The sequence below is a fragment of the Microtus ochrogaster genome, linkage group LG5, assembly GCF_000317375.1.
Source record: "Microtus ochrogaster isolate Prairie Vole_2 linkage group LG5, MicOch1.0, whole genome shotgun sequence".
NCBI classification, from domain to species: domain Eukaryota; kingdom Metazoa; phylum Chordata; class Mammalia; order Rodentia; family Cricetidae; genus Microtus; species Microtus ochrogaster.
The window spans coordinates 63,461,939-63,478,017 of NC_022031.1; the positions used below are offsets into that span (position 1 = coordinate 63,461,939).

The 16,079-nt window shown below is 40.4% G+C and overlaps 1 protein-coding gene across 1 annotated transcript in view; it reads left to right on the top strand.

Annotated features, from left to right (window-relative positions):
- The window catches only part of Pip4p2 (phosphatidylinositol-4,5-bisphosphate 4-phosphatase 2), a 50,493-nt gene that overhangs the window by 28,588 nt on the left and 5,826 nt on the right, over nucleotides 1-16,079 (top strand). The window contains exons 4-5 of the mRNA XM_005362330.3: nucleotides 803-926; nucleotides 12,321-12,373. Coding sequence (XP_005362387.1) covers nucleotides 803-926; nucleotides 12,321-12,373 — 177 coding nt within the window. The remainder of the gene's footprint in view (nucleotides 1-802; nucleotides 927-12,320; nucleotides 12,374-16,079) is intronic.

Genomic DNA, 16,079 nt, shown 5'->3' on the forward strand with positions numbered 1-16,079 from the left:
TTTGAATGGACAATGGCAATTTTCTTTTTCTTATGGGGGTATTTAGTGAACTGTAATAAATCGGTGGTTCACTTACTTAAAAATAATTACTTAGGTTACCTTTGACTTAATTAATTTTAACCCAGGAGGCTTATTGTGAATCTCCTTGCATGCTACACGAATATCTGTGTATTTATGATAATGCCTGGGGTTCTTTGCCCATACCAGATGCTATTATACGTGTGCTGACATGCAAAGATATAAACACCTTTACTGTTTCCTTTTCCCTGCAACGTCTCCGGCTGTTTGACCATCAAATACATCATCTGATGATTGGCTGGAGAACAGAAAGGAAACATGGACCCTCCACTTCACTTTTGTTCCATTTCCGAGTGAACAATTATCAAGGAATACTAGGCTTTTAGAGAAATTCAGATTCACCTCAGCACTTGGTACTTTCACGACAGACATATTTATTAGTGTGGAAAATATTTTGTGCATTCCAACTCCTACCAAATTCAAGTTGCCTGTATAGATTAAGAAAAGAAATGACCTTTGTGATTTGAAATTATAAAAATTTGGAAAGGGCAGTTCAGTGGTTCCCAAGGTCACTGATCAGAACTGATGCCATAATATGAATTATATCTGAAAAACATACTTTTGGCTTTACCTTTGAATGATTACTGACACTTTCCGTGATTTGGGGTCCAGGGTTTGATGCTTACTTCGTTGACCTTACTGTAGTCTGTTTTTGACCACGTGTTCCAGTTGGCTCTCAGTCTGCCTGTGGGTTCATGGGTTTGCTTGCCTTCTCTTTCCACAGTCGACGCATTATTAACCTTGGCCCGGTAATGCTCATTTGTGAGGAACAGCCGACTCAGCCTGCATTGCCAGTCCAGCCAGAAGGCACAAGGGTGGTGTGTGGGCACTGCGGAAACACATTCCTGGTAAGTAGCTCTGCTGTGGTCATTGGACACTAATCTGTCAGTCTAGGTCATGATCTTATGGATTTGAGAACTGTTTGTAATTGTATAGTTTTAATCCCAGTGTACATTGGTTAAAATAGAGTCTTATTTGTGAAGCTAATGAGTTCAGTGTATAGCAGGGACATATAACATCCTTTGTACATTAGACAAAAGATGCATCCACTTTTAGCTCTGCGGTTATCGGTGAGCAAATAAATCTTAGCTCTCTCACCTTACTTAGTGGCAAAGTGCACATGTTCAAACCCAGTTTATGGCTTCTATATTTAAGAACAATTCATATTATGATTTATAAAAAATTTTCTGACCTTAAAAAAGTATACTTGATGCCATGCAGTGATGGTGTACACCTTTAATCCCAGCAGTTGGGAGGCAGAGGCAGGCAGATCTCTGTAGGTTTGAGACCAGCCTGGTCTACAGAGTGAGTTTCTTGACAGCCACAGCTACACACAGAGAAACTCTGTCTTGGAAAATAAAACAAAACAATATAATAACAACAAAAAGTATATTTGGAGTTAAGGAAATTAATTCTGATACCTATGATTAGACAAACTGATAGTGAAAAATTTTCCCATCCAGCAACCTTTTTGCAAATAACCAACTCAGAGACTTAATATAAATTATGAATGCTTGGCCAATAGCTCAGACTTATTACTAGCTAACTCTTACATTTCAATAAGCCCATATTTCTTGTCTATTCTCTGCCACATGGCTTGGTACCTTTTCTCAGTATAGTCTGTCCATCCTGCTTCTCCCTTCATCTCTATTCTACTTCTCTGAGTCTTCCCTTCCTCATCCCATCAATCATCCTCAGTTTGGCTTTCCTGCCTGACTTCATCACATTCAGCTATTGGCCTGTCAACTGGTTTATTAAACCAATCATAGCAGCATGTATTTGCACAGTGTACAGAAAAAATTATTCCATAACAACAAACCATTGGACAAAATCTAAAATAGAAGGATTCGACATGCACAAATCTACAGAAGTAGTTTTAATACTTCTGACTTCACCTCACAGTTGATTTTTAAAAAATTAATTTCATAAAGACCCACTCCATCTAGAAAGGTAAGAGAGGATTTCTATTGTTATTCAACACCTAGGAGAATACGGTTATTTTATGTCCTTAGTATTAGATACTTTCAGAGTCTTAGCACAGCAAGGCTGTCTACGAATGCCGCCATGGCAGGAACAAGCTTTAGAAGTGTAATTGGCTCTTTGCCTTTGGTTTATTGTAGTAAAGCAATTTTATGCATATGTTCTAAATATCAAATCAGGCTTGGAACCTCCTCATCTACCTGATTACCAGCTAGTGTCCCTCAAATGCTTTAAACTCGGCCAGCTACTTGACTGACAATGGTTTTCTGTGTTCAAATCGTTTCTTTTCCTATTTCCGTTTGACTTGCCAGTTTTGGACATTATTCTGCAGTAGATGTAAGATTCCACTTGAACATTTACACCCACACCTTCTTAGTATTTCCGCCCTCAATTCCTTTCCCTCTTCCTAGCGGACTTATTGTATAACTTAGTGTTTGATACTTTATAGGATTAGGGCAGTGGTGTTCATGGCTGAACTACGTGATGCAGTACATTTTCCTCACACGACTCTCAGCATTTTGTTTAATGTGTAAATATTTGCCCCTCTGCTTTGGTTTCTTTAGTTTTCTATGTATACATTCTTAGTTCTTTCTTTCTTTCTTTCTTTTTTTTTTCGAGACAGGGTTTCTCTGTGGTTTTGATTCCTGTCCTGGAACTAGCTCTTGTAGTCCAGGCTGGTCTCGAACTCACAGAGATTCGCCTGCCTCTGCCTCCCAAGTGCTGGGATTAAAGGCGTGCGCCAACACCGTCTGACTATTCTTAGTTCTTTACAGGGTGTTTTGGATCTATATAATTTCTTTATCTAGTCAGTTGTGGCTAATTTCTCCTATTTGAGCTCTCTGCTCTGTAGCTGTCACCTTGGGACCTCCTTTACCACCATCTGAAAGGTGTTTTTCAGACTTCAGATTTGCATTTCATGCTGCCTTTGAGACTGTGGACTTTGTCCTGAGAAAAGACAAGGAATAGCATTTATTTCTTAGGTGCTTTTTAATCTAACATTAAATTTGCATAATGATTTCTTAGATAGTGAATTTGAAGTTTCCAATTGTTCTTTCAGAAAATGGCAGAGTTTCCCCATTGCTGATGAGATGTTTACTGCTTTAATTCCAGATCCTTCGTATTTGACCTATTCTTTTCTATTTCTCTTTGTTTTTCCTTCTTTTTTTTTATTGATTTTATTGAGCTATATATTTTTCTCCACTCCTCTTCCTCCCCCCTCCCCTTCTGCCCTCTCCCATGATCCCCATGCTCCCAATTTATTCAGGAGATCTTGTCTTTTTCTACTTCCCCTGTAGATTAGTGTTTTCCCTCCTTTTCTTTCATTTTCTTCATTGATTTGAAATTTCATGAGGACATGTCCCAGGGAGAGTATTTAATGGGCCTTTGGAGTTATTTCAGATGATCTAGGATTCTCTAACTTCAGAGCTTTTCGAATCCTGTTTCCTTTTGATTGTAATCTCTCCCCCATGACTTTGTCCAGAGAATGCTAATCACGGTTTCTATGAGGTGTTATTTTCTCAATGACTTCTTTCTGCTTCTTCTTCACTTTTCTTTGCGTTTCTTTCATCACAGAAATTTTACTCGTGTTTATTTAAGTCTTCTCCTCCCCCCATTAGACTCTGCATATAGATAGAGGCTAGGTGATTTCTTTTCCATTTTCTCTGAAAACTTGTCCTTCATTAATACTTGTAAATCGAGCTGGAGAGATGGCTCAGAGGTTAAGAGCACTGACTGTTCTTCCAAAGGTTCTGAGTTCAATTCCCAGCAACCACATGGTGGCTCACAACCATCTATAATGAAATCTGGTGCCCTCTTCTGGCCTGCAGGGATATGTGCAGGAAGAACCCTGTATACCAAATAAATAAATAAATAAATAAATAAATAAATAAATAAATGAATGAATGAATGAATGAATCTTTAAAAAACAAAACAAAAAAAATACTTGTAAATCTTCCGAGGGGCCAGTTTCTCTGGGGGAAGACTCTCTGATCTCCTGGGGAAGCTGGATCTGGGTTCCACCATTCTAGGCACTGATAGTAAGGTGTTCACCTCCTGTTCAGGCTGCAGACTGTAACTCCTTTCTTTTTAGAGCTTCATGGCTTTCCTAGGATTGACAGCTCAATGCCTTTTCAAAAGAATTCACTCAGCTCTTGCCTGTGGTGAGGGAGGAGTGCTTCTGGCTTTGTAGCATGGAGAGAGAGCTTACCAGAAACACTTGGGTATTTGGTTTTCAGCCTGTGGTATAAGTGACAAGAAAGCATATATTTAGTGTACACAATTATACACCTGTGTACACTAAAATCATCACACTCAAACAAGTGAACGTCTAGATCACTTGGTATATATCCCCCTGATTAGTATAAGTCTCTTAAAAACAACACTTCAGCACTTCATATCTGCTTTCTTCATAATTTCAAGAAGACAGGACAGTACCATTAGCTGTAGTTCCTTAGCAGACTGTTCCCAATTCTTGCTTGTCCTTCTTGAGCCACTGGAACAAGGCTTGTCCTCTCTACCTCCACAAGTTTCGCTGTTTTGGGTTCTGGATAGATATCATGCAGTGTTACTCTCTCTGCGTCTGGCTCGTGTTTAACATCCTCCACGTTCACTTACGTTGTTATAATGTGCCGCAGTTGCCTTCCATCTTAAGTCTGAGTTATTCCATTTCAAGTGTGTACCACCTTTTCTTGGTCTGTCAGTGAGTTGACGAGTGGCTTCTGCATTTTGGCTACGGTGACTTCAGCGAGCACAAAAGTGATGCTCCTTGCTTTTACCACACCCTCTAACATCTGACTTCGAAAGTAGTTCAAGTACCTGAACTGAGAAAAGATTCTTCAGTGTGAACCCGCCTGCTTTCTCTGGCAATTCCCTCTTTCAGCATCTGGTTCACCAAGTCACTTGCTAAGACTTTGGTTTCTACTGTACACACATTGGAAGCCATTTTCCTTCTGCTTTTGTTGTTGTTATTTTCCCTTACAGTGTCTTGCATTTTTTTAATATTAATTTTATTTTATGTACATTGGTGTGAGGGCTTTAGATCCCCTGGAACTGGAGTTACAGACAGTTGTGAACTGACATGTGGGTGCTGGGACTTGAACCCAGGTCCTGTAGAAGAGCAGCCAGTGCTCTTAAGCGTTGAGAGAGACTGCTCTCCAGCCCCATGTTTCTTACATCTGTAAATTTCACATACTGTTACTAGAGTGATGGTTGGAGAAGAAAATAGAAATTTCTTCACTCATCTAATTATGTATATTTCATCATAATCACTTGGATTTTTCTGATCTAGGATGAAATATAAATTTCTTTCTTTACATTATATTTTATTAATAAGAACAATGTTTCCATAAATTATGGAATACACTTGGGATAAGCCACAGATTTCTGTTTACAGTCACTTCATATTGACTTAGTACAGATTAGTATACTTTATAGATGTCAACAGATAAAGTAAATTGACTTGGCTAAATATATATTAAGCACATTTATTGCTCTTTGTCTCACATGAAAAAACTTTTTTGAACGTAATACATTTAAAACTGCAGAACAGACTTTGTTTCAACTTACTCAGGAATCTCCTTGCATTTTTTATATTTTATATTCCTACTCTTTCTATGAATTATCTTTACAGCTACCCTACAAAAGAGCTAATGTGATTTTGTAACCCGAAGCCTCTCTCTGGCCCACCAGTTCCCAAATAATCACTTTCAGGTTTATATTAATTATAAATGTTTGAGCAGTGGCTCAGACTTATTATTATTAACTAGCTCTTACATTTATTAACCCATTTTTATTAATCTGTGTATCACCACGTGGCCCGTGGCTTACTGGGCGCTCCTTCAGTGGCTGCTGGTGTCTCCTAGACTCTACCCTCCTCACTCTGTCTCCGTTTGACTTTTCCGCCCAGCCTTATTCTGCTTGACTATAGGCGAGATCAGCTTTATTCATCAACTAATGAGAGCAACGCATATCCAACGTACTGAAAGACATCCCACAGTATAATTTATTTAACAATATTGAGAGCATGTGTACCAGGTACTGGGCAAATCCCCTAGAAATCGTGGCAAACAAGAAAGCCATCTCTATTTTCATAGAGTTTTCTAACCTATTAGGAAGGGAAAGATAATTAAAAATCAAATGAAAAGTGGGGTGTGATGGTGTGTGGCTTTAATCCCAGCACTTGGGAGGTAGAGGCAGGCGGATCTCTGTGACTTCAAGGCTACCCTTGTCCTCAAAGTGAGTACCAGGACAGCCATAGCTGTTACACCGAGAAACCCTGTCTGGGAGAAAAAGAAGAAAAAGGAAAGAAAAGAAAGAAAAAGTATCATGTGGCATAGAGCATGGGAATGCATTGTTTGAGTGCAGAGATGTACCTAGCCTAGAAGGCAGGGCCCTACTCCAGGAGAAATGCAGAACTAGAGAATGCTTTCTGTCAGGTGACAAGGTGGCTGAGCAGGGAAAGGTACTTGCTGCTGCTAAGTCAGAAAACCCAGGTTCGATCTTAGGAAGCCACAACGTAGAAGGAAAGGATCGATTCCCACAAGTTCTCTTCTGACTTCTACAATGTCAGTGCACAGAAACACACACACACACACACACACACACACACACACACACACACACAGTGAAACAATTTTAAAAATGTGAAATACTAATAAAACAAAGGTGCTTTACACTTTAGATCTATGGATGTCACGCATAGAGCAGGCTGTACAGGGGTGAACAGGTGTTCAACTTTCTTTATTCAGAAAGGTAACGATGTTGATTAGAAAAGTGTTAAGAATTTAACTGTTAAGAATAGATATATAGATATTTAAATTTAAATCATGATGTAGTATGTTAGCTATCATTCCAGCGTTTTCAAACAAAGTTTTTTGTTTGAAAAGCTTTGTGGTTCTTGCTGTCATCTCTCCATGTCCCTGTTACTCCTGCCCCCTACCAGTGACTCCCCTCCCCCTAATCTCTATTCTTTTCCTTCTTAATGTCCTCGATTTAGCACTAAGGTGACCATCTGACAGTGAATTCTAGAGAAATGATCCAAATTGAGAATTTAAATAGATGTGTAGGAGGGGAGAGTTCAGAATCTTCAAATATAATTTATGCATTTAGGTATTTGGCTATCATAGACTGCATCTACAGCTAAATCTTCTCCTTAATATTTAGGCTAGGCACCTGCGCCAGATGACCAAACTAGCATATCTTGCACAATAACAATAATTAAAAACTTTAAGGTGCAGAATGTAAAGATGATTTCAGAATTTCTGGAAAGTTATTTTTGGTAATATGGGAGGACATTATTGGCATTTACAGGATGGGAGTTGATTTTTATAGTTTCAGGTTAATAAGAGAAGCCAGGGGGCCGAGAGCTGAGAGACAATTTGTTATGTTCCCTTACTGGGGCTTTCTGCAGTCGTGGGGCCTTGCCTGAAAGTTAGGAGCCTTGAGTTCCATCCCCAGCACGCCAGGGATTCGGGGAGGAAAGATCGCTCAGCGTTCATAAGAGAACATGGACTTCCTAACTCTCCTTCCTGCTTGTGGCCTCATCATTATTGTGCTAGACATGAATAATCTTGGCTCTTTTCTACTCATTCTTTGTCCTGAGTGGAGAAAATCAAGAGGAGAAAAATGTGTCAGGCAAGTACGTGAAGTCATGTTTAGAAATAAAATTATGCAGATATTTAATCCTGAAGAGATGAAAAGCTAGGCTGAACTGTAGTTGAGTTTTCTAGAGACAAACAAAAGAAAAAGAAAAAATATTACCTTAGGAGAGAGCTATGACCTTTTAAGCCAATAGATAATAACAACATTGAAAAAAATGCTGTTTTTGGCCTCCTGAGGCCAGAGAGCCCATCCCCTTTGTGGATTAAATTTCGGTATGATGAATCTATTAAACAGCATCCTTCTGTTTATAGTATCATCTTTTAATAGGGTTATGATTCCTAGGTTAACTTGCTTAGGAGTTTACTATTTGACACTGCTTCAAGACCTGCCTGGACTCATTGACACAGTTTAGGAAAATGAGAGTTGTGTTTGCAAAGTATATTTAATGCCATATTTATGTAATGGACCATCAGTTATTAGTCCATAAATACCTTTATAACTATAAAATTAGAAAAATTGGGCAGAAGTTTTTGTATTCTTTAGTGTATTCTTTAGTATGTTTCATGCGCATCGCTGTTAACATCTGAAATGGAGTTTTTTTGTTGCATGTCCAAATATTGTTGGTCATCCAAACTATTTTGAGAGAATCCTGTGGTCAGAGAATAGTGATTATTTTGAGGAGTGTCGTCAGATAACAATTTCCTAGAAGAATAAAGTGAATAAGCAGGGTTAAACCAGTCGACCAGCCTGCTTGACTTTATTCTGGAGTCTGAAATTAGCTGTCTGTGTGAAAGACTGTCTTTGTGACTGAGAATTCTCCTATCTCAGTCTCAGTTATGAAAAATATTCTAGTATTCATCAGAATTATACAGCTTAAGCAGAAGCCATCTTCCTGAGCATCCACAGCTGGGTGTGTCCAGGAGGTTGAATATATACATGTGATAAACTCGCAAGCAGTAGGAAGAAACCATAAACAGCTCATAGGGAAGAAATGAAGTGGCACATGGCAGAGAACAAGCAGTTTCCACAGCCAGTAACCCCACGGACTTTGCCTAGTGGGCCTCCCCAGCAGAGACTCACCCATCTGGTGGGTCGGCCTGTTGAACACTAGTTGTCACCTACTGTATACCCCCATGGCAGCTTTCAGCAGGAAATGATAGTTTCAATGTAAACCTATTTCCAGGTGCTTCTCATTGTCTATTGTATCCCAGCGAGGAAATATTAAGTGATTGATTTTACCCAATAAAGCCGTGTTTATGAGCTTTCTTAGAAAAACATACCATGGGGCCACTGTGTTTATCTGATCAGTAGAATGGGTTAGAAACAAATGCAATAATTGAAAGGTGTCTAAAAATGATGACATTTTGGACTTGAATCCTGGGAAGAAATGCTATTAAATGGACTCTTCTGTGCAGCACAAAAGAGAACAAATAAGCATCCCTTTATAGAGACGTTGGCTGTGTTGTTATCTTAGGGTACGGTCAGGCCAGAGGACGAAGCAAGGGCAGGGGACAGTCTGAGCATCTCTCAGGATTAACACAGAACCCATGGTTGCCATCACAAAGGGATTACATCCAAAGAGGCGTGGGCATGGACTGGCTAGGCTGCAAGTTTTTCTCAAGTGTTTAAGTTTGAGATTAAGGGCTGCTAAAAGTCCTTTCTTCTATTCCCTACATGTCACTTTTAGCTTCTAGATTGGGGATTGGGAGCTCCTGCTTGGGAGCATATGCAGTCCCTCAGAATTTCATAATTCCCTCAACTTCCATTAGGCAGGGAGCGGAGCATCTCTGTCCTGAGCCTACAAGATGTCAGACAGAAAGTTCTCTTGACCAGGTCCCTCGCCAGGCTGCGAACCTCGTCCACCAAATTGATGATCTCAAACTCTCACAGGAGCAGCACTTGAGAGCCCTCACAGAGTAGTGTGATTGAGTTTGATCCCAGATATAGATATGTTGCTATAGTGTTTTCTCCTGACAAATTGATTGCATCAAACTTGGAGTCAAAGTCTACCACATGCCCTTTCCCATCCACCATGGCAATGCTGGGACTGGGCACTATACAAAGACGCCCAACACCATGGAGATGAGGATGATAGGAAGGGTTGTACCATGTGGGCATAGGTGCCAAGCTGTAACTTTTCTAAAGATGGAGTCATGAATTCTAGCACGAGAACTCAGTGGTAGGGAATTCGAGGAACTGAGGATGAGCTTTGAGTAAGGCATTGCTTGATCCTGGTTTAGTTAGCATACATCTTGTTTTAATTAATGAAGAGATAGCATCAAGCAAGCTGAGATGAGGAGAAATGCAGATACATGGCTTAAAAGCGCCCTCGTAGGTACTTGTCTTCTGGCTTCTGTGCTGTGTTTTCTCAGCTCATGGATGGTCCCCATGATGGTTTAGCTGCAGCAGTGCAGCATCTATAGGAAACCATGATGGTTGGTAGGCACACCAGACTTTGCTTCTTACCGTTGCACAAAAACTATTTGTCATCAGGAAAGATGTTCTCTTCTCTGCCTAGGAGCACAAAGGAGTCAGGTCAGAACAGGGCTAGGCATTCATGAACAAGGTAGACATGCTAGTTTTTAGATTCTGGGGTCTCTTGCAGGTGTCTTACCCTAACTAGGGAAGAAGTGACCAAGATACTGGAACAAGAGTTTGCTTATTTGTTTGTTTTCTATCAGGATTTCAAGGTCTAGCCATTTGAAGAATACAGACTCAACATTTTAGATAGTGAGATTGCAGAAAGTCAAGTTTTTGCAAAAAAAAAATTATTTAACACAAAATCAACCCCAGCTCTGAAGTCTTTTCTTGTTTGAATTTGCTGCATCTGAGAGACCGTACTCGGAGACAACACCTCTCATGTCACGCTGTTGACCGTACAGTTTATGGTCTCAGCAAGTCTCAGGCTTTGGTTATAAATGATTTTGCCAAGGTTAATTTACACTGAAATGTACACTTTAAGATAATGATGCTGAGATAAATGATCCTCTTCGGCCCGTCACCTATAATTCATATCCTGCAATGAGTCAATCTCAAGTCGTGGGCTTGGCCTTGACGGGAGGGTTTTTAAATTGCTGTCTCAGGCCGCTGTCTTGTTTCATTTATAGAAATTATTTATGAAAAGCTGTTTATAAGTAGCATCTGAAATGATATTGCAAGTTCAGCAACTCATCTAACTTTTCTATGAAAATACAAAAGAACACTTAATTTTGTGTTCTGTTTTGGCTTCTGTGTAAATCTGTGTAAATGTCTGTTTGGCACATTAATACAGGAATCTTTTACAGATAAGAATAACGGAAATAAACTAACATGTGACAAACTGTAAGAAGTGAGGGGAAGTTGGTTGCTGCTTGAAAATGACGTGTTTGGTTGACGTTCTCAAACATGGAAAATAATCTCTCCAAAAATCCTGAACATTCTTTTGGCATCATTCCGAGTTTATTTCCCTCGGGGCTGTGTGCCCTGTGGTGAGGGCTGAGTATGTGGAGGTTCTGATAGGTTTGCAGGGCTTCATGAAGTTTGAGTTAAAATGAAGAAACACAGCACAGGAAATCCACACACCCCTTCACTCATTTCCTAAACCTAGGGATGAGAGAAAATGTAGAAAGGAAAACCCGTAAGATACTTCGTTAAAATTGCCTTTTGTTCTCTGGAAAACATTGGAACATGCACAAGTTATTGAAAACACAACAATTAGAAATTGGATGCCTAGAATCCTAAACAAAAATTATTATTTTTTTATATGGGAAACTTGTTTGGAGACAAATTAGTGACATATTTATGTAAAACCATGAAGGAAATATACTGTCATCTTCTTTACAGCGAGAGGAACCACTAGAAGCCTTTGTTGGGGTATCACAGAGAACCCTGGGCCCCATGCCTGTTCAGCATTCACAGAAAGCCAGAGCAACGGCCACATCCCTCGAGAAAGGCATCTGAAAAGACTTTCATGCAGCAAAGGTTTTAGCTTAAGTGTACGGGAACTTTCCTTGAAAGACTTTGTCTTAAGATCTGTGTGCTATTTTGAGTGTCTGAATGATGGTTTTATGAGAAAAGTTACGCATTCTCTTACCCCATTTACCGGCGGATGGAGGAGAAAATTGTACCACTGGATTACTGTGTTTTTGTCACATTTCACACACAGGGAGGGAGGGAGGGAGGAGGGTAGTTTCCTGGCTGCATTTCTGTTAGGGGCTCCTCTGGTTAAGTTATTATGTATGCCATGATCTCTCACACAAGTAAAAAGAAAGGCGAAGGAAGTTATCAATCAAAATATCCAACTATTTACAAGTTGGTCCTCGGGGCTTAAAGGAAAATAAAGCTTGAAGGTACCCACCCGATAGACTTCATCCGTGAGCAGAGAGCACAGAGGAAAAGAGCTGACGAGAGTACAGGATTGCCTTCTGTTTTCCTCGTGAGGCAGATCTAGCTGGCGTCAGAGCCTTGACAGAGAGTCATGGGAACCGGTTCAGACTGGGATCCCAAAATACGTTCTCAAGGGATGGGAAAACCGCTCGAGGTGAAAAACTGTGGAACCACGAGAAGGCAATTGATGGCTGCTGTCGTGATTCCTGCTGACATTTAGACTAAAATAAACATTCTCTCAGATTGGCTGGTTTTTAGTTGTTTTTCTTTTCAAATCCCTCTCTTTATTTATTTTACAGTGGATGGAACTGAGGTTCAACACTCTGGCAAAATGTCCACACTGCAAAAAAATGTAAGTTCTCTACTGTTGGAAATACCGTGGGGAAATCTACAGAGTCTGGAATCCTCACTTAAGTAGATTTGAATTTTAATATGTGCTATGAAGAGCGTGAATGCCTAATATATTTATCATTCTCAAGACAAAGCCAAGTCATCTTTAGGCTAATATAGTCGATTTCTAAACTAAAATGATTGGGCTTGATTGCTGTTCTTTAAAGGGAAATCCATTTCCAGGAGAGTAAAGTTACTAGATTGTCAGTTACCTGGAGAGTTTTCCAATGTTATAAAGGTTATAATCTCCTGCAGCTAATCTACAGTTTGTAAGAAATCTTGTAATCAAGGAGAAAAACCTATTGTTGGTGAGTCTGTAATTAGTTGATGGTTAGTTTTTCCACTCCCTTCCTAATGAGATTATTACTGTGACAAAGTTTATGGAACTCTCTGCTTTAACTGTAAAGCCTGTTTATTTATGTTTCTAACTGGTTTGCCTAGGGAAAGGGTAAAAAGCAATATGACCATGGGAAACCACAAAGATATTTTGATTAAAAAATATGTTCTACGGCTTACGTGTTGGGGGTTCTGTCCCGAGGAGCATACTAGGGATCAGTGAGACTGTAGATAGCTGAGGAATATTAACTACTCAGCCAAGGGGGAAGACAATCGGGAGCAGACCTTGGAGACGTCAAGCAGAAGCTTCAAAGAGGCCTTTCCCTTAAGTCCTCGGTGAAAGAATTGTTAGTGCATCTGCAATGTGTGTGCCACGGGCAGTCACGTGAGCCTTGGTGGGGGATCATAGGCACCTATCACCAGCACATACCCACATTCCAGGTGCCCAACAGGACAGTTCGTATTTGGTGTAACCTGTATCACTTACAGAGCGAATTTATACCCTTACACTCTTAGTACTTATGGAATGCTAGCAACGTTTTAAAAACCAGAGTGTCCAGACAGCAGCTGAGGACCAATCTCGTGAGAAAGGGCTTTTTAATGAGAGTAGTCTTAGGTTGATGTGTTAGCCTTGCTGCACAACATTAACTCTGACAATGAAAATTTAATTAAAAATAATCATCCACTTACATGTGTGAATTGTAATGTAAGCAAAACTGGACCGGAATGTTTTGACAACTTGATTTTTAAGACAGAAAATATAAGCCGGGCGGTGGTGGCGCATGCTTTAATCCCAGCACTCGGGAGGCAGAGGCAGGCGGATCTCTGTGAGTTCGAGACCAGCCTGGTCTACAAGAGCTAGTTCCAGGACAGGCTCCAAAGCCGCAGAGAAACCCTGTCTCGGAAAAAAAAAAAAAAAAGACAGAAAATATGGATTCATACTTTATAAGACTTTTTAGTGTGATCTAATTAACTTTGTCTATTTTGAAAGTAGAAGAATCCCTTGAATGGTTTCTCAGAGAAAATAATTAAAAAGTATCTGTAAAATTGAGAATACATAATGAAATGTCTCCATTCCTTACTGCTAAATAATTTCAATTAACTATAATCCCGGGATAATTTTCTTTATCGGTCATTTTTAACTTTAAAAGAAGAGATACTTAAAATTCATGAAATAATTCACCTAAGCCCTTTGTTTTATTGAATTTGGTGGAAGTCCATGCATGGGGAAGGAAAGTAGACAACCCCAAATACATACATGGAAAAAAAAGTCATGTCGGGGAGGCCACAACTCCTGAAACATGAATCTGCATGCTCTCGATCCATGTCTGTGCATGTATCACAATATACACAAAATTGTGTGGGACATACTTTTCCCAAGGACATCAAGTAGTATTAAAAAGCCACAGAAAATAAGCAGCAGAGGGTTAGATCCTCTGAGCACAGCTAAGAGTGGTCTTGTAGACCCCAGTGCACGTTAGCCAGAGCTTTTGCAGCAACCTGAGAATGCAGAGATTGTTGGGATAGTTTTACAAGTTAGAAACCGCTGCGAGGGGTTAAGGGTTGTGCTTAAGGAACTTGTTTAACTGCTTTAGAACAATGGCTCTATTTTTCTGGTAAGAATGTCAAGTTTCTGACCATAAGGCTGTATTGATATGAGGAAGTGTTTGTATCAATACCTTAGGGAATAGTATGCATAGAAGTTCACGTGGACCGAAGCAGCTTAACCATCGTTCTAAGAAGATGGTCTCTAGAACTGGAATTGTACGCTGAGCATGGGAGAGTCAGGGCGTTTGTTGCTTGTGGGCAGAAGCTGTCATCATATGGGCACCCATAGCTGCTTTCCAGATCTCTTTCGGCACATTTTTCTTCCTAGCAACATGACGGGTCTCTTAGGAAGCTGAGACAGCGTTTTATTTCATCAAACGTAACTATCCTAGAATTCCTTTTTGTTTATAGGAGTTATGACATCATTACTACAACACTTGTTTGCCGTGTGTTAATCTCACAAGCATCTGAGGACAGCTTTACCCGTGGCTCCCCAGTCAAGGAAATGTATTCCCCTATTCCGTTTCCTTGTTAATGCTGAAGTGGGGGCTGTTGTAGCTGAAGATGTGTTTTCCTTTCCTTGCAGATGGTGGCTGCCACCCGGATGTTCAGTTCTAGCATTCTGAAAGTACAGTTGGGGCTGTAGTCCCCAACTGAGATGCTATGGTGGATCTATGACTAGGAGAGACATGAGCTTTTCATCTAAATTCTCGTTGGATGTCAATTCGACATCACCAGGAACTCCTTGTGAATACCTTTCTACTGTTTTCAGTTATCACGGACTTCTCTTCTTGGCTGCCGCCCTTTAGATTTTCTGAGTTAGCCCTCTTACTTCAGCCAACACTCCGGTGTTACTGGGAACTTCAAAGATAAACGTCTTAATGGTGATGCCCAGTAGCTTGGTAGGCGGAAGGTGGGGAAGGAGCAAGAGAGAAAAGTACATTAAGCCTTTTCAGTGCTACCATGGCAATGTGTGCTGCGCTTTTAAGGTTGGCGGGAAAGCGATCGTGAGAGGTGCCTTCAGGAGAGGGTGAATTGTGGTCGCAAAGAAGCCAGTGTGGTTCAGTGCAGAAGCAGTCACTTGTGTAGAGACCCGGGGGAGGCAAAGCATTGCCATGATGTCAGGACCCAACTGAGAGCACTGGGCATCGATGCAGGCAGGCTGGGGCCAATGATGACTGTCCTTCCTAGATGCTCTGGAGACTTTTAGGAGGAGCCCGGGATCTACACAACATGCAGCTGGCAGGAGATAGTAATTCTAACATCTAGATGATATCACATACACCTTAAACAACTTCCTGACCCCACTCCACACACCAGTATTCCTTATGGAGGATGCATATGTCAATGAGTCTTACCCCACCTCTCTAGTGCAGCCAGAATTCTGATTGTATCTTTTCTTTCTAATCCATATATGGATGCTGATATTGTAACAATTATGTCCCTTGCCATTTTACTTTCCCTCCAAGTTCTTCCTATTTTACCTTTATTCCACCCATTCAGCATCCTGTGTTAGTGCTGTGATGGAGGCTTTCAAAAATTACTCTTTGGCCCCAGCCTTAACGTTTTCAACTAGCTTCCTAGAAAAACAGGCCCATGTGATTTTATAGTCTGACTTCAGGTCTTCTAGTGGTTCCCAGAGCATGCAAATATGTGAGTTACCTGCTGTGTGGCTCAAGAAGATGCCTTGGCCCTTCTTCTCCTTTTCTTCTTCTTCTTCTTCTTCTTCTTCTTCTTCTTCTTCTTCTTCTTCTTCTTCTTCTTCTTCTTCTTCTTCTTCTTCT